Below are 19,810 nucleotides of genomic sequence, written 5' to 3' on the forward strand. Positions count from 1 at the left end.
GTAGCTGGGACTAGCAGCGTGCACCACCACACCCAGTTAATTTCCTTTTTTTTTGTAGAGATGGGGTCTCGCTATATTGCCTAGGCTGATCTTGAACTCCTGGCCTCAAGTGATCCTCTTGCCTTAGCCTCCCAAAGTGCTGGTGTTACATGTGTGACCCACCATGCCTGGCAAAGATGTGGCTCTGGAACAATTTTCTAAAAGCCAGAGGTCTTTAGCAAGCTCTCACCTCCTACAACATCCCCTGTACTCCAACCCAAGTTCTACATCCAAATTCAAAGGTCATTCTCTCCCCACGGCACCACCAGCTGCATTTTATACATCACCTATGTTAAAGTGTGACACTAGGGTCCTAATCAGATATTCTTTCTTCAGAAAGAGAAAAGCACAAATTAACTCCCACAAACATGTCACCTCAGGTAAATGGATGTCACCAGCCTTCATGACCCCAACCTCTGATGAAGTCAGTTATGTTTATAACCAGACCAGAACCAACCCAGGTATCTTGAGAGTTTCTCCTGCAGGAAGGGAGTTCTTTGCTCCACCTGGGAAGGAGCCTTCCCTGTTGACCACATTACCTGCAACCATATCACCTCCCTCCCAGCCCATCCTGTTTCCCAGGCCCAGGAGTCCAGGCTGCCCCCAGCCAGTACCTTACCTTGTTCAGGCAAGGTCGGGGACGGCCTAGCGGTGCAGAGCGTGGCTGTGACCAGCACAGCCCAGAAGAGGAGGCACTTCCAGCTCCACATCCCAGTTCTGCACTTAGAGGTTGGTGACAAGGCTCCACACCTCCATGGATACTCCACCTTGAGCTCAATCCTCCTTTTCAAACTGACCCTGGGGAAAGAAAAAAAACCCCAAAAGTTAGGAGGGTCCAGGTAGGGGAGGGGCAAGGAGAAACAGAAGGTAAAGCATGCCACGTGGCGGCTGCTTAAAGCATGGACTTACTAAGGCGTCCAGAAGAAAACTGTGAATCTACCCCAACAATGAATTAGATTATCAGTCCTGGCTGGGTGCGGTGGTGCATCCTGTAATCCCAGCACTTTGGGAGGCCCAGACAGGAGCATCACTTGAGGCCAGGAGTTTGAGACCAGCCTGGCCATGGTGAAACCCTGTCTCTACTAAAAATACAAAAAATTAGCCAGGCATGGTGGCACACACCTGTAGTCCCAGTTACTTTAGAGGCTGAGGCCGGAGAATCACTTGAACCCGGGAGGTGAAGGTTGCAGTGAGCTGAGATTGCGCCACTGCACTCCAGCCTGGGTGACAGAGCGAGATTCTGTCTCAAAAAGAGGTTATATGTCTTAATTGGACAGAAGGATGCTTTAGTTCAATTCTACAGCTATGTTTTGAGTGTAGATTATGTACAAGCCTGGGAATACCATCATGAGGTTTTCCAAGGTATAAACTTCCAGGTAGTATGTGCTACCAAGTGAATGGTCTCATGAAAGTCCCAAATAATTCTGCCCTTTTGCGGGAAACAGCTTTACAAAGTGTGCTACAATTGCAGGAGGTTTGAGCATGCCGATGGCTCCCCAGCATAAGACTTCACTCCGCCCAGGCCAGGTGCGGTGGCTCACACCTGTAATCTCAGCACTTTGGGAGGCTAAGGTGGGCAGATCATTTGAGGTCAGGAGTTCGAGACCAATCTGGCCAACATGGTGAAACCCCATCTCTACTAAAAATACAAAAATTAGCTGGGCGTGGTGGTGCGCACCTGTAAGAGGCTGAGACAGGAGAACTGCTTGAACTCAGGAGGCAGAGGTTGTAGTGAGCTGAGATAGCGACACCGCACTCCAGCCTAGGTGACAGAGTGAGACTGTCTCAAAAAATTAAAAAGAAGGCCGGGCGTGGTGGCTCACGCCTGTAATCCCAGCACTTTGGGAGGCCAAGATGGGCGGATCACGAGGTCAGGAGATCGAGATCTCCTGGCTAACACGGTGACACCCCGTCTCTACTAAAATACATAAAAAAATTAGCTGGGCATGGTGGCAGGTGCCTGTAGTCCCAGCTACTCGGGAGGCTGAGGCAGGAGAATGGCGTGAACCCGGGAGGCGGAGCTTGCAGTGAGCCGAGATCGCACCACTGCACTCTAGCCTGGGCAACAGAGCGAGACTTTGTCTCAAAAAAAAATTAAAAAGAAAATTTAAAAAAGACCACTCCATCTAGGGCCAACCAGTCCCTCTGGTGAGAAATAAGGGGCAATGAAGAATCATGGAACAAGCTAAGGACTAGTAAATGGAAGCCAAGTACAGAGATAACTAGTTAGTAGCTGCTGGACTTGATGCTCAACTCCCCGACTTATGCAATGAAGCAGCTAAAATAAATGACCTCCTGGGTACTTTCTTTTTATCTCTAAAATTGTATGAATCACATCCATAGTTCTACCAGCCTCCCTTGCAGAGGGAGCTACTTACAAAGAGCCTAAGAGTGTGGAGCCAGGAGGGATCCAGTTCTCCCTGATGCTAGAAGGTGACAAGTGACATCTGACAGATATGAGTCCAGAAGCTGCAGGGGGCAAAGGGTCCTAGGAGGTCCCACTGCAGAATCAAGGGCTGTTGCAAGCACTGAGTCAAAGATGGCTCACGCTGGCCCCAGTTAAAAGAACAGAATCTGCAGCCCTTTACCCTTCTCAGGTCTGGAGGGGTAAAATTTAAAACTCCCCAGGGTCTTAAAGAACGGATCATAGCTGTTAACATTTACCAAGTGACAAGACTTTCTGGGCACTGTCAGGGCTACGTGGGGGTGACCATCTCTATCTTCCAGGTGGCTTCTGTCCTAAATGCTCCAGGGAGCCATCCAAGTTATTCAGAGAATCTACTTCCCCGGAACATGCCCTAATGTGGTACTTCAGCCCTGCCTCCCCCGAGCCAGGCAGGGCCCCTCGCAAGTGAGTCAGTGCTGGCTGGCAGAAAAGCCCCTGGATTCTTGGCTTCATTCACATGTGCTTGGCCAGCGGGATACACATGCCACACCACTAGCTCCCTCCCAAGGCTTACTAAAATGTTTTAATGATTTCAAATCAAAAGAGAAGTAAACATTTCTCAAAATTTCATTTTTCTAAATTTACCAAAGGAATTAGAAAAGACAAAATGAGGCCGGGCGTGGTGGCTCACGCCTGTAATCCCAGCACTTTGGGAGGCCAAGGCGGGCGGATCACGAGGTCAGGAGATCGAGACCATCCTGGCTAACACAGTGAAACCCCGTTTCTACTAAAAATACAAAAAATTAGCCAGGCGTAGTGGCGTGCGCCTATAGTCCCAGCTACTCGGGAGACTGAAGCAGGAGAATGGCGTGAAGCCGGGAGGCGGAGCTTGCAGTGAGCCGAGATCTCGCCACTGCACTGCAGCCTGGGCGACGGAGGGAGACTCCGTCTCAAAAAAAAAAAAAAAAAGACAAAATGAAATGAATACTGAACACCCACTATGTACCACGGATGCCCTAAGTAGAACTAATTTAGAACTATAAAACGTCATTTATTCCTCACTATAAACTTATGGGGGATAAGTTTCATTATTCCTTTTAAGCAATGGAGAAACTGAGGCTCAAAGAGATTAAGTACTTTACCCAAGGAAATGTAGCTAGCATGTAATAGTGCCTCAAAGTTTTTGGATATTAGAGGACATGGTGGGAGGAAGTAAATAAGGGACTGATCAAGCCTGACTCCATCTGATGCAAACTCAATTTCTCCAAACCAAGTAGATAAGGCAAATCCAAGGTAACTCTGGTAACAAAAGAGCCTTGATTTGCAGTTCCGTTGGTCAAAAGACCCTTGTGCCAGGGTGTGGTGGCTCACACCTATAATCCCAGGACTTTGGAAGGCTGAGGCGGGTTATCACCTGAGGTCGGGAGTTAAGAACAGACTGGCCAACATGGTGAAATTCCTCATCTACTAAATCTACAAAAATTAGCTGGGCGTGGTGGTGCACACCTGTAATCCCAGCTACTCAGGAGGCTAAGGCACGAGAATTGCTTGAATCCAGGAGGTGGAGGTTGCATTGAGTTGAGATTGTGTCACTGCACTCCCACCTGGGTGACGGAGTGAGATCCTGTCTCAAAACCAACTAACTAAAAGAAAGACCCTTGAAAGCAGACCACAGATGGGCCATCTAGGACACTGCATGGGGCACATTCCCAGATCCCGGATAGAAGCAGTGCTTGCCAGAGGATACCCCTAAACCCATATTCCACATCTCACTACATCCCAAAGATATACCTGATGCAGGCCTGTCACTCAGAAATGCATACCTGACCAAGAAAACCCAGGTCCCATGGTAAATGCCAGAGTATTGAACAAGTTCTCAGGTTCCAATGGGAAAGAGTGATGTCATGTTGAGATGGTTAAGCTTGCTTGGACTTGGCCACTCTGTCCCCAGAAAAACCTGCCGCCTCCTCCCAGGTGTGGGCTGGCTGCAGACCGCCCTCTCTTAGCTCCCTGGTCAATGCACTGCAAATTCATCTGCCAGCTTCCCTCTCGTTCTTTCCCAAAAAAGGTGCAAAAAGTCTCTTCCTCTCCTACCCCTCTGGCCCTCAGGTTTGACATCTATAAAACAAAGATGTTAAGAAAACCTGGCCTCCTGGCACCAACTCCTGGAAAAAGAAGTGGGCATACACCCCATGCCACCCGCCTGCAAAAAACACAGTGACAGGCCACTAGTCCACATGCTGTCTGGACCCTGCCACCTCCTCCTTCACCTCAGTTTCTCATTCTACTAATTAATGAATTTTTCCAATCCCTTAGGTTCCTTCCTTCACTGCTTGACAGATGTGACCTGCAGCCTTGCAGGTGTACACAGCAGCTTCCTCCAAGACCCTGCAGCTGGTTCCCCCCCGCCCTGCCTCTCCAATATCAGCCAGGCTCCTGGGATTCACGCCTGCATGCAGAGGTCCTCGGTGGGGAGGAGGCAGGGGGCAGATCTCAGTTTCCCACTCATCGCAGGGGGCTGAATTACTTGCCCTGCCTCCATCACAGGTGGTTATGAAGACTGAATGGGCTGCATGGGTGAAAGTGCCTGCTGTCTTCTCACTGGAGTACTGATCCAACATAAAGGGTGGACAGTATCTGGTGAGACAGCAGGGGCTGGCTGGACCACCGTGACCTTGCAGCTCTCCCACTTCTAAGAGAAAAGCCTTCTGTGAAGGTCAGATCTCCTTGTCCAAAATTTACGTAAGGAAAATTATCTGATGAATTCATGGCCGAGTCTTTTTATTCTTTCTGAGACGGAGTGTTGCTCTATCACCCAAGCTAGAGTGCCGTGGCACGATCTCGACTCACTACAACCTCCATCCCCCAGACTCAAGTGATCCTCCCACCTCAGCCTCCCAAGCAGCTGGGCTAAGTTGCTGTATATTTTTTAAAAATGGGGTCTCACCATGTTGCCCATACTGGTCATGAACTCCTGAGCTCAAGATATCCACCCACCTTGGCCTCCCAAAGTGCGGGGATTACAGGCATGAGCCACCACACCCAGCCTGAGTCTTTTCATTCCTGTCGGCTGGAGACAGTATGAATTCATGCCCTTCCATTTGTGATCCTGCCACCCTGGGACAGTCACTTAACTGTTCTGAGCCTCAGTTTCCCACTTAGAGGAAGCTACATCACAGGTGATTACGAGGCTCAAATGGTTGGTGTGGGTGAATGTGCTCATTCTCTCCTCTTTAAAGTACCAATCGAATGTAAAGTATTATGTATTTGTATTTCACATATAATATTAAGATATTTATAATTCTCATTGTGTAGTGCTTTGAGTCACTCCCTGACAGCACTCTCAGGAGATCTGGTAATTGGCAGCAGGAGGACAGGAACTTCCAACCTTTCCAAAGGCATTTCTCACTCTCCATCTTCATGTCTTATATTCTAGATCTGTGGCCCACACGGTGGCCACTGCACACTTGAAATGTGGCTGGTGCTAACAGATATGCTAGAAGTAAAAAGTATACACTGCATCTTAAAAACTTATTATGAAAAAAATGTAAAGTATCTCATCAATAATTTCTATATTTGATTACATGTCCAAATGATAATATTTTGGAAATATAGTTATATTAAATAAATTATTAAAATCTAAACAAGTTAATTAAAAAACAAATTTTGGCCAGGTGTGGTGGCTCACGCCTGTAATCCCAGCACTTTGGAAGGCTGTGGTGGGCGAATCACGAGGTCAAGAGGTTGACACTATCCCGGTCAACATGGTGAAACCCCATCTCTACTCAAAATACAAAAATTAGCTGGGCGTGGTGGCACGCGCCTGTAGTCCCAGCTACTCGGGAGGCTGAGGCAGGAGAATCGCTGAACCCGGGAGGCAGAGGTTGCAATGAGCAGAGATTGCGCCACTGTACTCCAGCCTGGCAACAGAGCAAGACTCTGTCTCAAAAAAAAAAAAAAAAAAAAAATTACCTGTTTCTTTCTTTTAACTTAAATTTCCAATGTGGCTTCTAGAAAATCTGAAAGTACACATAGCTCATGTTATAATGTTATATTTCTTTCTTCCTTTCTTGTTTTCCTTGAGATGGAGTCTTGCTCTGTCACTCAGGCTGGGGTTGCGTGGCGCAATCTCGGCTGAACCTCTGCCTCCCGGGTTCAAACAATTCTTCTTCCTCCCAAGTAGCTGGGATTACAGACATGAGCCACCAAGCCCGGCTAATTTTTTTATTTTTGAGACAGAGTTTCACCATGTTGGCCATGCTGGTCTTGAACTCCTGACCTCAGGTGATCCACCCGCCTTGGCCTCCCAAAGGGCTGGGATCACAGGCATGAGCCACTGTGCCTGGCTGTTTTTTTTTTTTTTAAACAGGGTCTTCCTCTGTCCCCCGGGTGGGAGTGCAGTGGTGCAATCACAGCTTATTGCAGCCTCTGCCTCCTAGGCTCGAGTGATCCTCCCACCTCAGCCTCCTGAACAGCTGGGACTACCAGACAACATGAGCACACTCATCTAATTTGTGTATTTTTTGTTAGAGACAGGGTCTCACCATGTTGCCCAGGCTCATCTTCATCTCATGGGCTCAAGCAATCCGCCTGCCTTGGCCTCCCAAAGTACTGGGATTACAGGCATGAGCCACTTCGCCCAGCTGCTCATGTTCTATTTCTTTTTTTTTTTTTTTTGAGACGGAGTCTCGCTCAGTCGCCCAGACTGGAGCCCGGTGGCGCGATCTCCGCTCACTGCAAGCTCCACCTCCCGGGTTCACGCCATTCTCCTGCCTCAGCCTCCCAAGTAGCTGGGACTACAGGCGCCCGCCGCCATGCCCAGCTAATTTTTTGCATTTTTAGTAGAGACGGGGTTTCACCATGTTAGCCAGGATGATTACGATCTCCTGACCTCGTGATCCGCCTGCCTCGGCCTCCCACAGTGCTGGGATTACAGGCATGAGCCACCGTGCACGGCCTCATGTTCTATTTCTATAGGGCACCACAGCTCGAAGCAACCTCCATGCCTCTGTGCAAGACTTTCTTCTTTGCCGTTCCTTGTTCTGCAACAGGCCAGGCCTTCCCTTTTCTCTGAACCCCACCTTAAGAAGCTGTCTCTTCCATAAGACTTTCTTGGGCCTCTTCTAGCTGGAGGATTTTATTCCTCCAAATTCGCAAACCACATTACTAGCCCCTCTCACATGGTGCTTAGGCCACATGATATGATTATTATTTATGTTCTTCATTCTCTTCTCTCCCCATGAAACTGCAGGCTCCTTCAGAGCAGGGTCTGTGCCTCCCTAACCTTTGCTAACACTCTCTGCACCTAGTATGTACACAGGAGATGCCAACATGTTCGTTAACTGGATGAGTAAGTGAATGAAGGAAAAAAAAGAGCTGATGAAAAGCAACTGATACAGATACTCCTCCAGAAAAAGAGGCTCAGAATATCAGAGAAAAGCAATTAGCTAGTATCCCTTGTTAACCAGACAAACTGTAGTCCAAAGGGTACCGAGAAAATTTCTGGACAACTTGGTTCTTCAGAATTAAGGAAGTAATACCAAAACATTATTCCCTTCAGATGGGAGTAAGACTTATTTCTTCCCCAAAGTGAGCATTCTCTACTCACATGTTGAGAGGGCAGGGGGCAAGTACTTAATAAACATGGAGAAAGTTACTCAGCTCAGCTTGCAAAATTTTAGTTGGTCCAAGAGAAATGCTTATTTTTTGTGTCTCTGTTAAAAAAAAAAAAAGTCTACCTGTCCTTGGAAGTAAAAGACATATAAAAAATTAGCAATAAGTGGCCAGGCACGGTGGCTCACACCTGTAATCCCAGCATTTTGGGAGGCCGAAGCCAGCAGATCGCTTGAGGTCAGGAGTTCAAGACCAGCCTGGCGAACACAACTGCTGCACATAATCTAGAAAACCTTGCTCTTGAAGACAGGATGTACTATGAGTGGAACCCCACCAAATTCTTGGGATAGTTCACCCAGGTGAGTGCTATTAAATGGGAGAGAGGGCCCTAAACATGGTTTCTTTCATTGCAGGGGAGAGAGAAATGGTGGTGAGGAGGCAATTTCTGTTTAAAGTAGATGCAACCTTAGGGGGAAAAACAAATATCCTAGCCCAAGTCTGACATTTCATCCTCTCTGGGAACACCAGAATCTTCTCTAAAGCTCTGCATCTGGACTCCTACCAGTCCCTGGTGCTTTCAGGCCTTTTACAAAGCTCTGGGGAAGACAAATGCAAGACACAAATTTCCCAGGAGGAAATTAAATTCATCAAGTGATGTGAGGCCCTTTCAGAATAAGACATTTGAATCAATTCTAATGCCTTTTCCTCCAGCAACAACAGGCTCAAACTTTGCTAGGACGTTCTGTAACTAACAGCCATTTTGACAAAAGACACTTTAGAAACGGAGGCAAGAAAAAAACCTTTGGAGAAGCCCGCTGCTAAACCCCCAAGTTCACACCAGCAAATCTCCCATTTTAGGAGTCTTGTTTCAGGTCAATACTGAAAACAAAGAGCACACCACTAAAAGAAAAACCCATGGATTTTCCTTGGTCTCTAAGGCTTGAGTCTGCCTACCCAGTGTTCAATTCAATTTTCTTGCCCTCTGGAGTCCACCAGGAATAAAGCTAGCCCAGCCTGAGGGATGCACCCGACGTATCTAATCCTCTGCCCCTAGGGAGTGGGGGACACTTCGCCATTTCTTCCTGAGCCTTTGCTTCCCTGGCTATCAAAGGGCCACCTAATGGAACTTTCTAACATCCTCCATGGCCAGAGGTCAAGGAAAAGAAGCACCCTAAGATTGTTCAAGCGGTGCCCACTCTGGCCCGAATCTGTACTGGGAAAAATACCTGGAAAATGAGCATTTCTGCAGGCATGTTTGGAAAAGCAAGCAGTGAAGTCCAAGTGGCTCTCAATCTGGATGAACCTCATTAAAAAGCTGACACTCAGCTATGACTAAGAGTAAATGCAACAGATATTTCAAGGAGCTCGTCACTGATGCAGTTCATAACCCTCCCAGCTGGAGTCAGGCCCCAGCAGCCTCCCGGTCCCCAAACACCCTGCACTCGGAGGGTCAGGGGCAGCCCCGGAGCTTCTCCTAACCCACTGGGGGTAGGATATGTAAACAAGTCATTAGGGAGGCAGGCCCTCGGCACAGACGGGACGGCAATAGCAGAGGCTGCTGAACCTCGGTCACTGAGAGGAAGGTGGATGACCCGGGGATGGGGGTGATTAACCAGACCAAGGCGCGTCCCACGGGGCCCTGCTACTTCGCTTTTAAACAAGCCTCAGGGAGGAAACCGGGAGCCCGGGCCAAGGGAGGAAAATGGCCACTTTCTGCTAAACAGTCTCAAGGCTAGATAGTATTCCAAAAAAAGCCCTGGTCCGGAGGTGCAAAGGGTAGGGCACATCTGCGGAGGAAACAGTCACCTTAATTACCACGTCTAGAGAAAGTGCGATTTCATTACAGCCTCCAAAACTACCGCCCAAAGAAGGAAACCAGAGAAGTGTTTTCAATCTGAGAGAGGCTGGAAAGAAGAGGGTGAGAGACACTGACTCTCTCCACCCTCCCGCAACTTTGGACCACAAGGCGCTTTCCTGCCTCAAAGACTATTACCAAACACAACTGGACAATCCAACCCCCCGCTTTCAAACCTGTAGCCGTTACTTAAATGGTAAAACGCCCCACTTTAGTTTCCGGGGGATGTGGCCCAAATCAGTCCTTAAAAACACACAGGGAGCGCCTCTGGCAGCAGTCGCCCACGCCCCCGGCCCAGCGCACCGGGCTCGCTCCGGGAGGGGCGCGTGACGCCACCGAGGGGCGGCCGACAGGGGACCGCGGGCTCCGGGCAGGGCAGGCGCTCTCGCAGCTCCAGCTATAACACAAGGGAGAGAAAGCAACGCTTTGGTTCCAGAAACTTCCATCGTCAAGGCCAGTTCTGGCCAGACGCACAGCCAAAGAGCCTCCCCTAGTCTAGCGGATGAACCGTTCGCGAATGCCACCCCCTAAAACCTTGGACCCATCTCCCAAGATGCCTCTTTTCTGCGCAATCCAGAAAGCACCCCGACCGCCGCCACCCACTAGCGGCGGCGAACAACTAACTTAGTGAGATCTTAGATAACTCGGGATCCAAGGGAACTTTCTTTTCTCAACGCCGCATCTCCATGTCTCCAGAAATGTTAAGGAGGGAGGTGGTCAAGACGAGTTGAAGAATCCGAGTTTCAATTTGGGGGAGGGGGAGGGGAGGAAGAGGGAAGTTAATAACGCGGCTGCGGTGTACCCGTGTGGGGTGAAACGGAACCAGATGCGGCTGTTACATCTGGAAAATGGGGGTGGGGGAGGGCTGGGGGAGAAAGACATCGTGGTAATGTTTTTCAAACGGGTTGATAGCTTCTGGGACCAGAACAAGAAACACGCTTCACACCCCCCGCCCCACCACCACCAAAAAAGTGTGGCTGCTTCATAGGGGGCGTGTGTTCTATATGAACCCCATCTACAAGGTCCACAAATTCCTCTGCAAACATGGGTCGTAGCCTCCCTTTTCTCCCAACCCTAAACATAACGGGAGGGGAAGCGGGGTGCAGAGGGGTCTGGGCCAGAGAAGCCTACGCATCGCTGCCGAGTGAACCGCACCGGACAAAAACCTCATCCCTTCCCCCACCTCCAGGAACGAGATTGGGACGGAACGGCCCTCCCGCCCCCGTCCCATACCTCGGCTTAACGACTGTGGGTCGTCCTCCCGTTCCCCAAACTTCCGACCCTCTCAGAGACCGTCCAAGTCATAAGATCACCCCTTCTGGAAAGCGGAGTCGTTTTTCGCTCTCAGCTCAAGCAGATTCAGCCATTTGGTGACGACACCTCCTTAAAGCCTATTCCAAGAGAAGCTAACCTAGCCCTCCACGTCCTCTGCAGCTCATCCCCTACTCCATTCGCCCACAACCCGGACCCCAGGTTTAGCGGGGATGGAAAAGGACTGAGGAATGTCCTGGATTTTTAGCGTTGAGCCCAAAGCTACCTGCTGAATTGGGGGTGAATCCCCAAAAGGGGACCAAAAAGAGATGGAGTGGAATGCAACACACACACAACACACACACAACGCACCCCACCTCGCCGCCCACTCCCGCCCTCCTCCCCAGTCCAGGAAACCGCGGGCCTCGCCGCTTTCGCCCCGGGCCTGTCCTTCCCAGGACTCACCGAGGAGCCGCCGCCGCCTCGCCAGCTCCCGAGCGCGAGTTGGCGGAAAAGTTGGGCAGCGGGAAGAGCGGCGGGACGAGCGTAGGGAGGGGGCGCAGAAGGAGACGCGGGCGGAGGGAAGGGAGGAGAGACCCAAGGGGGGCGCGGATCGCCCGGGAGGGAGCCGGGAGGTGGAGGGGGCGGGCGGCGAGCGGAGGGAGGCGCCGGTCCCGGCTGGGCTGCGGCGGGCAAAGCGCACAGCCGGGAGGCTCCGGCGCCGGGGGCCGCTCGGGACGCCAAGCCAGCCCCGGATCCGGGGGCGCCGCGACTCTTACCTCGCTCGGCGTGGAGGTTCCGCCTCGGGAGAGTCCGCCGTGGCTTGCGCGAGCGGGCGTGTGCCCGCGTCCCCGGCTCCGGCCCGCCGCCCCCGGGCTCTTTTCGGGTCCTGGCGGGGTCGCGAGAGCTCCGCGGCCGGCGCTCGACTCCCGGCGGCGCTCGGTGCTCGGCGCCTCCAGCCCGGGCGGGAACAATGGAGCCGGAGCTGGTGCCCCGGAGGCGGGGCGGGGGGAGGGCTCCCGTCCGCCGCCCGGGGTCTCCAGACCTTGTGCCCCTCTTTTCCAGACCGCGGCGGCGGCGTCTCACGCTCCTTGCAGACCGGGCTCCATCGCTCCGCGGAGGCCCCGGCGCCGCGGCGTGCCCGACTGCAGCACGGGTACCGTGCGCCCTGTGGGGCGCCCCGAGCTCGGACGGGAGAAAGTCCTCGGGTTCCGCGGCTTTTCGAGCAGCTGCGCGCTCGCGGCCGGGGAAGGCGAGGTCGCCGCAATGCGCTACGCGGAGTCTCGGTCCCGTCCGGACGTGGCCCTGCTGCCGGCACAGCCCGGGTTCCTCCGCGCGCTACGGCTGCACCAGCGTCCCGGCTCCCGCTCACTGCCGCCCGCCGCCGAGGACGCCGCGCCTGTGGCCGAAGGAGCGCTCCGAGCGCTGTGCGCCGGCGAGGCGCGAGGGCTCGCCCTCTCACTCCCACCGGCGCTGGTCCCTCCTCCGCCTCCGCCCCCTGCCGCTGCCTGCTGGGCCTTGTAGTTCTCCAGCCGCGGCCCCAGAGGAGGGGGAGCCGGCCGAGCGGGCCGAGCTGTCCGGCGCTCTGCCCTTCTCTTCCTGCAGCCTGGTCTCCTTTGGCGCTTGCGCCCCTGCATCTGAGCGCGTCCCAGAGGGCGCCGGAATGTAAGGTCCTAGACATAGCTGCAGTTTGGGGGGGTGTGGGGGACAGGTGAAGAGACGCCGCAGCCTTGAGATTGTACCTGGTAGCGTGGACTTTGGAGTCTGTGCACCTTGGGGAATGATTTTCGCGTTCTAAATCTCGGTTTTCCCATCTGTGAAAGGGGGATAATAGTGCTTTTTCGTATAGAGTCGAGAGGTCAACGAGGGCCTGGCGCATAGTTAACACCTAGTAAATACAAGCTGGTTTTATTATGAGAAGGTCAGCCCCTCCTCAAACCCTTCCATTGGATCTCCGCTTTCCCCAGCCACATAATTTAGGTTTTGTGCTCCACCGGGAACTGGACCCTGTAAATTCTACAGCAATGTTGTTGGTCTTCAGAAGTCTCCAGCCTGAAGTGAACGTCTAGGAAGCAAAGAGTAAGTGGGAGTTGAGGGGAGAGGTGTGGTTGGTTTGGAAATTAATCACAGCCCACTCAGAACACCCTCCAGTACTGTGGAACTCAGGAAAGTGGCTAAATTCTTCCCCCTGAGTCTTGCCGCGGGGTGGTATAATGTAGTGGTTTCCTAATCCAGATGGACACGGGTCCTCCAGGGAACGTCTGAAAAATACAAATTCATGGGCCTGCTCAGACATGAGGAATCAGGCTGTCCCAAGAAGGAGCCAAGAGCCTGTATTTTTTCCAAGTCTCCGTGGGGCCTGTGATGTGAAAGCCCAGGCTGAGGCCACCGTTGGGGTGGGAAGTAGGCAGCACTAGGTCTGAAGGATTCCTCCATTCTGTCCATCATTTGTGAAGTTTGATGTAGGACAAATCATGTATCTGATAAAATCAAAACATTGGTATCTGTTGATACTCCTTCACAAGATGATCGTAAGAATCAAATAAAATGATAGCTCTCCGTGGACCAAAAATACTACACAAATAGAAGTCACTATGTAAGTTAGTGGCAGGGCCTGTTCACCTCATCCCCAAAACTTGTAGAAGTTTGAATACTGAATGAGTTACCCCCACCCAACTCCTCACCCACCCCACCCACGCCTCCCTGGCTAATTTAAGAAAAGAGTTGGGGGAGGGGGACGGTGGCTCACACCTGTAATCGCAGCACTTTGGGAAGCTGAGGCAGGTGGATCACGAGGTCAGGAGATCAAGACTATCCTTGCCAACAAGGTGAAACCCCGCCTCTACTAAAATACAAAGAAATTAGCCAGGCATGGTGGCGCTCGCCTGTAATCCCAGCTACTGGGGAGGCTGAGGCAGGGGAATCGCTTGAACCCGGGAGGTGGAGGTTGCAGTGAGCCGAGATCGTGCCACTGTACCCCAGCCTGGCAACAGAGCAAGACTCCGTCTCAAAAAAAAGAAAAAAGAAAAGGGTCCTCGCGTTATTTTTCTAATCCACCAGTAGGTGACAGACTAGTGGCCAACACGGTGTTATTCACATAGTAGACACTCATAAAATTCCTTGACTGGCCAAAGAGCAAATATTCAATAAGTATTTGTTGAACAAATGAATAAATAAACAACTAAATTACAGCTCACGCCTGTAATCCCAGCACCTGGGGTGGCCAAAGCAGGAGGCTCACTTGAAGCCAGAAGTTCAAGACCAGACTGGGAAACAAAGTGAGCCCTTGTCTCTACAAAATATTTTTAAAAATTAGCTGGAGGTGGAGGCTGAAGAAGGAGGATGGCTTGAGCCTAGGAGTTTGAGGCTGCAGTGAGCTATAATCAGCCAATACACTCCAGCCTGGGTGACAGAGTAAGACCCTGTCTCAAAACAAAATAATATAAAACAAAAAATGAGAAACAAGAACTCATATCTTTGTTGAATAAATGAACTTCAGCCACTGTTTATAGAGTTTTCCCCTACAAGCCACCATTTAACCCTTCAGCTCCTGGTCAGGTTTGGTTTATACTCCTAAATAAGCTGCCCACCCATTAGGCCTCCTGCATTTTAATTAATACTCATCACAGGCTTGTAAGGCCAAACTCACACCCTACCCCCAAGAGGCCTTCCCTGCCCATCCCAGCTTTGTCAGTCGCTGGATCCCCTGCTCACTTTCTGACTATCCACTGAGTTGATACTAACCATAGCTTTGTTAATAGTTTTCCTTACTCTGCTTTCTAACTGGCTTCTAAACTGCTTTAGGGCAAGGATCTCATCTAAGGCGTCTGACCAATTCCACTCAGGAGGTTTTCCATGTATATTTGTGGTTGATGGACTTGCTAAGCATAACCCACCTGGCTTACCAGAGGAGGAAATACAATTTGAGGAAATATGATTGGGAAAACAAGCCATGAAAAAAATCCAGCATTTAATGTTAACACCCAGCTACTATTTTTCTACTTCGTTCCTAAAGGAGTGTGTATCGCCCTTCCTCTCCGTAATTCTTCTCAAACAAGGTTTTTGTTTTTGTTTCTGAGATGGAGTCTTGCTCTTTTCATCCAGGCTGGAGTACAATGGCATGATCTCAGCTCACTCGGCTCACCTCCGCCTCCTGGGCTCAAGCAACTCTCCTGCCTCAGCCTCCCGAGTAGCTGGGACTACAGATGCCTGCCACCATGCCCAGCTGATTTTTGTATTTTTAGTAGAGACAGGGTTTCACCATGTTGGCCAGGTTGGTCTCAAACTCCTGACCTCAGGTAATCTGCCCACCTTGGCCTCCCAAAGTGCTTGGATTACAGGCATGAGCCTGGCCCAGAACAAGGGGTTTTAAATCAAGCCCCTTTTTCTTATGGTTTAAAACCATTGTAGGAGTATCTTGAACCTCGAAGAAAAGGCTAAAGAATGTGTTCTTGATTTAAACAGAAAGAGAATGATCTAAATGCTTGTTTGGTGTTGAGGGACATGGGTCTGCTGCTGAAAAATCCTCTATAGATTCATCAAGAAGCCAAAATGAAAGCAAGTGGCCAACTTGCCAGGGTTCCCTTCTCCACTTCTCAGGGAAAGAGCTGATGGCAGCTGAACAGAGAAGGTGAGAAACTCAGCGAAGGCATGGGCTGTCCACGCACTGCAGACATGCTTCTGAATAATTGAGAGTTGGCTGCTTTTATCCTTCCAGCCCACCTCCCCTTCTGTCCCACTCCTGTACCCCTCCCCCTTTCTGAAACGCAGCCCTCCCATTTCTGGAAGGGCCCCAGGCCAGTGGAGGGAGAGTGTCCCTAGGGCAGCCCTGAGCTGATCCAGGCAATGGGGGTCAGACAGCAGCTCTGCCTGTCTCTGTCCTGCCCGAGGCCTCCTGGCACCTTGCCTCCCCATACAGAAATGTAATCTTCCCTCTGAGATAACAAAGAGCTGGGAGGGTCAGGGAGGATTTGTCGGCCCTTCGCCCTGCCAGCTAGATGTCTAAGGGGAGACAAAGGCCCTCACGCTGGAGGGCCTGATAACCAGTTGGGGGCCTGTTGCCTCCCACATCTGTGGGAGGAGGAGACCACTGCTGAATGAAACGAAGGGAAACGGAGCTCTCCCCAAAGCCCCGCCAGCTCTCTTTGTTTGGGAACACTGTAGGAAATCCCTTCCCTGTTCCTCCAGCTACTTGTGTCCTCAGTTTTCCCTGGTAGAAGGGAGCTCCTCTTCCCCTCTCCCCACATTCCTTCTGCTCCAGGGCTCCCCTGCTCTGTCTGGGTTCAGTTATTTTAGGGCTCAGCTGTGCCTACCAGGGGTGATCACCCCACTACCCTGGGTCAATACTGCAGAATTAACACCTCTCTGTTAAGGAAGAAGTCAGGTAAAGTAAGTGCCATTGACATGGGGCAAGGTTGCAGAACTTCCAGCCCAGGCTTCAGGAGTCCCCAGGATGTGGTGAGAGCTGGCAGAGTCTCCACTCCGAGAGCTGCTTGCAGAAGGGGATTTGGAAGGAGGGAACTGTCTGGGTTTTTCCCTACAAAGTGGATCGTTCACAGGTCCTGGGAGCAGGTGGGCAGCCAAGCCTTTTGCCCCAGGCCCCTGGAGTTATGGAGTAGCAGTCACCATCTGGCCACCATTTGGTGACCCCTGTCTGTTCCCAGAGCAGCTTCAGTGTGTCAGGGAAGGGAGGGTCTTGTTTGGCTTGGTGTTTTTGTAAATAACATTCACTCTCTTCTGCCAATTTGGAGTGAGAAAGGGAACGAGCTGCATGGCAGCTCAGCTGTCTGGCCTGAATGCCACATCTATTCACGGAGCCTTGGGGTGCCAGGGGGCACTTCTTGTGTGTCAGGCGCTGTGCCGGGCACAGTGGATCCAAAGATGAGAGAGATGAGGGCACAGCCTGGGGAACCTCACTTGTCTTGTGGGGGAGACCAAACATGACATGTAGTGCCCCCCAGGGTCATCTGCAGGGGGCTGCAGGAGGAGAGATCAGGAAGGAAGATGACTCAGGGGAAGCGATGCCTGAATCTTGAAAGATGACAACATGAAAATCCACAAACTCATCTGGGATAGCTGAGGAAAGCAAGCCTGGAGAGTATGTGTTGAGGTGTGGGGGTGGGAGGTAGACAGTTGGTAGTCATTGAAGCATTGAATTATTTTGCCCTGAAGGGATGAACTTAGTCTCTGGGGTCAAACAGTTTTGAGCATGGGTCCTGATTCTGCCACTTATTGCTAGCTGTGTGATCTTAGGCAAGCTAGTTAGCTACGCTGCATTTGCTCAATGGTGAAATGAAGATGACAATGGTAACTGTTCTTCCCAGGACTGTTGAAAGGATTAAATGAGAAAATGCATGTAATGCACTTGGCAAAGTGCCCAGCACATTGTAAATGCTCAATAAATGGTAGTCATTGTTGTCGTTATTATTATTATTTTTTTAGCCCAGGAACTTCCCTTTGATGGAAGACACCTTCTGGAGGCTGCATATCTTTGTGGCTTGTTTTTTGTTTTTTTGTTTTTTGTTTTTTTTGAGATAGGGTTCCTCACTCTGTTCCCCAGGCTGGAGAGCAGTGGCACGATCTTGATTTACTGCAGCCTCGACCTCCTGGGCTCAAGCAATCCTCCCACTTCAGCCTCCCAAGTAGCTGGGACTGCGGGCATGCACCACCATGCCTAGCTGGTTTTTGAATTTTTTTGTGGAGGTGGTAGTCTCCTTATGTTGCCCGGGCTGGTGTTGAACTCCTGGGCTCAAGCCATTTACTCGCCTCAGCCTCCCAAAGTGCAGGGATTGCAGGTGTGAGCCACTGCACCCAGCCTTCTTTGCGGCTTTACTATGTATTTACCATCTCTACCACCACTTCTACCCCAGATTCTTTGTTCCCCAACACCAGCCGCAGAAAAGGATATATTTTTCACCCTCATCTCCCTCTTCCTTGATGTACCCCAAGATAAACAGCCCTTTTTGTTATAGGTTTTACTGTGAAATAAGAGAAAAACGACAAGAACACATATGGGGAAACTAAGGGGGCCTATAAAACCTCAGCGAATCCTTCCAGTTATGGTCGCTGGTCTAGAATTGTGACTCCCTTCAGAACACTAACTGCAAACAGGCTGGTCTTTTGTCCTCTGTGTTTCTTCAGGGTTCTCCAAAGGCTCTTCTCTTTCTGACACAGACTTGTAAACCCTCTCCCAGTTAAAGCCACTCATCCAAAGGCTGGGGTCTGGAGAGGTGACAGAGGAGACAGTGGCAGAACAGCGAACAATTTGCATTTCTGAGAACCCCCCTCCACCCCCAGGAGTGAAGGACCCAGTTCCTTAGGCTTTGCCCTGCCTAGGGACAAAGATCAAAGTTTCAGGGTTAGACTGAGATACTTGAGGATTCAACTTTGAAGTGGATTCCATCCAAGGATATGCTAATCAAGTTGCAGCTGACTTCTCCTGGGTTGTTAAGAACCTTTGGTGATATTGGGCTGGGTAGGGTCAGAGAGGAAGAGAATTTAAAAATAGACGGTGTTCTCCCATTCAGGTTAAATTTCCCCGTAACTGAATTTTATTATTCTGTCAAAACAAAACAAAATAGTTAACCAAATTTTTAATAGTGATTTTCTTTGGGAATGTGATTATAAGAGGCTTATACTTTGGTTTAGTTTGTTTTTTGAGCCAGGCTCTATTTTTTTGAGCCACCTCTCTCTGTTGCCTAGGTTGGAGTGAAGTGATGTGATCACAGCTCACTGAATCCTTGAACTCCTTGGCACAAGTGATCCTCCTGCCCCAGCCTCCCAAGTAGCTGGGACTACAGGTCCATGCTACTATGGCTGCCCAATTTTACAATTTTTAATTTTTTGTAGAGACAGAGTTGTCTCTGTAGCTATGTTGCCCAGGCTGGTCTTGAACTCCTGGGCTCAAGTGATTTTCCCACCTTGGCCTCCCAAAGTTCTAGGATTACAGGTATGAGCCACTGTGCCTGGCTCATTTTTTATGTACCTTTAAATTGTTTGACTTTTTTGAGAGGAGTTTTTTTTATAGGCCTGTCCGTGTGGTTGAGGAGGTTGTGTCCTGGGCTGGAATCCTATGCGCTACTGCCCGGCTGCCTCTGCCTAGAGGAAGTGGCCTTCTTCCAGCGTGTTCCAAGGCACCCTGGCCCTGATCGTGTACTAGTTTTCTAATCAGCAAAACATAATAATTATAATAGTGACTTTTTTTTTTTTTGAGGCAGATTTTCGCTCTTGTTGCCCAATCTGGGGTACAATGGCGCCGTCTCAGCTCACTGCAACCTCCGCCTCCTGGGTTTAAGCAATTCTCCTGCTTCAGCCTCCAGAGTAGCTGGGATTACAGGCTGGTGCCACCACGCCCAGCTAACTTTTGTATTTTTAGTAGAAACGGGGGTGGTGCGTGCTGATATCGCGCCATTGTACTCTGGCCTGGGTGACAAGAGTGAGACTCCATCTCAAAAAAAAAAAAAAAAAAAAGAAGCCTTCTTAGTCATCAAAAGAGAAAGAGGGACAACATGAAAGCTGATCTCCTGATACCTCAGATGACTGAAGAATGGTTTGGGTCCTGGAAGGGCTGGAGATGCCTCTGACTGCCTGTCTTCACCAAAGCCTGGTTTTCTCCATGCCAGTGAGTGCAGAGAACTTGCAGGGCACCTTTATGAGGCCTGCCCAGC

At 50.6% G+C, this 19,810-nt stretch overlaps 2 protein-coding genes across 36 annotated transcripts in view; one reads left to right on the forward strand and one right to left on the reverse strand.

Moving 5' to 3' along the window:
- The window catches only part of FGFR1 (fibroblast growth factor receptor 1), a 59,924-nt gene extending 47,349 nt beyond the window's left edge, over nucleotides 1-12,575 (reverse strand). For 23 of the 35 annotated variants that reach the window (XM_073998593.1, XM_073998589.1, XM_073998592.1 and 20 more), the window contains exons 1-2: nucleotides 11,924-12,575; nucleotides 659-837 (exon numbers count right to left, since the gene is read on the reverse strand). In XM_073998593.1, the coding sequence (XP_073854694.1) occupies nucleotides 659-749 (91 nt within the window). In that variant the 5' untranslated portion in view covers nucleotides 750-837; nucleotides 11,924-12,575. Of the gene's footprint in view, nucleotides 1-658; nucleotides 838-11,126; nucleotides 11,205-11,923 lie in introns of those variants that run through there. The other 12 variants (XM_073998600.1, XM_073998599.1, XM_073998596.1 and 9 more) reach the window with 2 other exon arrangements.
- LOC123575122 (uncharacterized) lies at nucleotides 11,474-17,559 on the forward strand. The gene is made up of 4 exons (XM_073999927.1): nucleotides 11,474-11,690; nucleotides 11,843-12,809; nucleotides 13,112-13,223; nucleotides 15,249-17,559. The coding sequence occupies exons 1-3, from the start codon at nucleotides 11,474-11,476 to the stop codon at nucleotides 13,122-13,124; spliced, it is 1,197 nt and encodes a 398-aa protein (XP_073856028.1). The 3' UTR covers nucleotides 13,125-13,223; nucleotides 15,249-17,559.
- Nucleotides 17,560-19,810: the final 2,251 nt, after the last annotated feature.

Source organism: Macaca fascicularis, chromosome 8 (genome assembly GCF_037993035.2).
Source record: "Macaca fascicularis isolate 582-1 chromosome 8, T2T-MFA8v1.1".
Classification (NCBI taxonomy): Eukaryota; Metazoa; Chordata; class Mammalia; order Primates; family Cercopithecidae; genus Macaca; species Macaca fascicularis.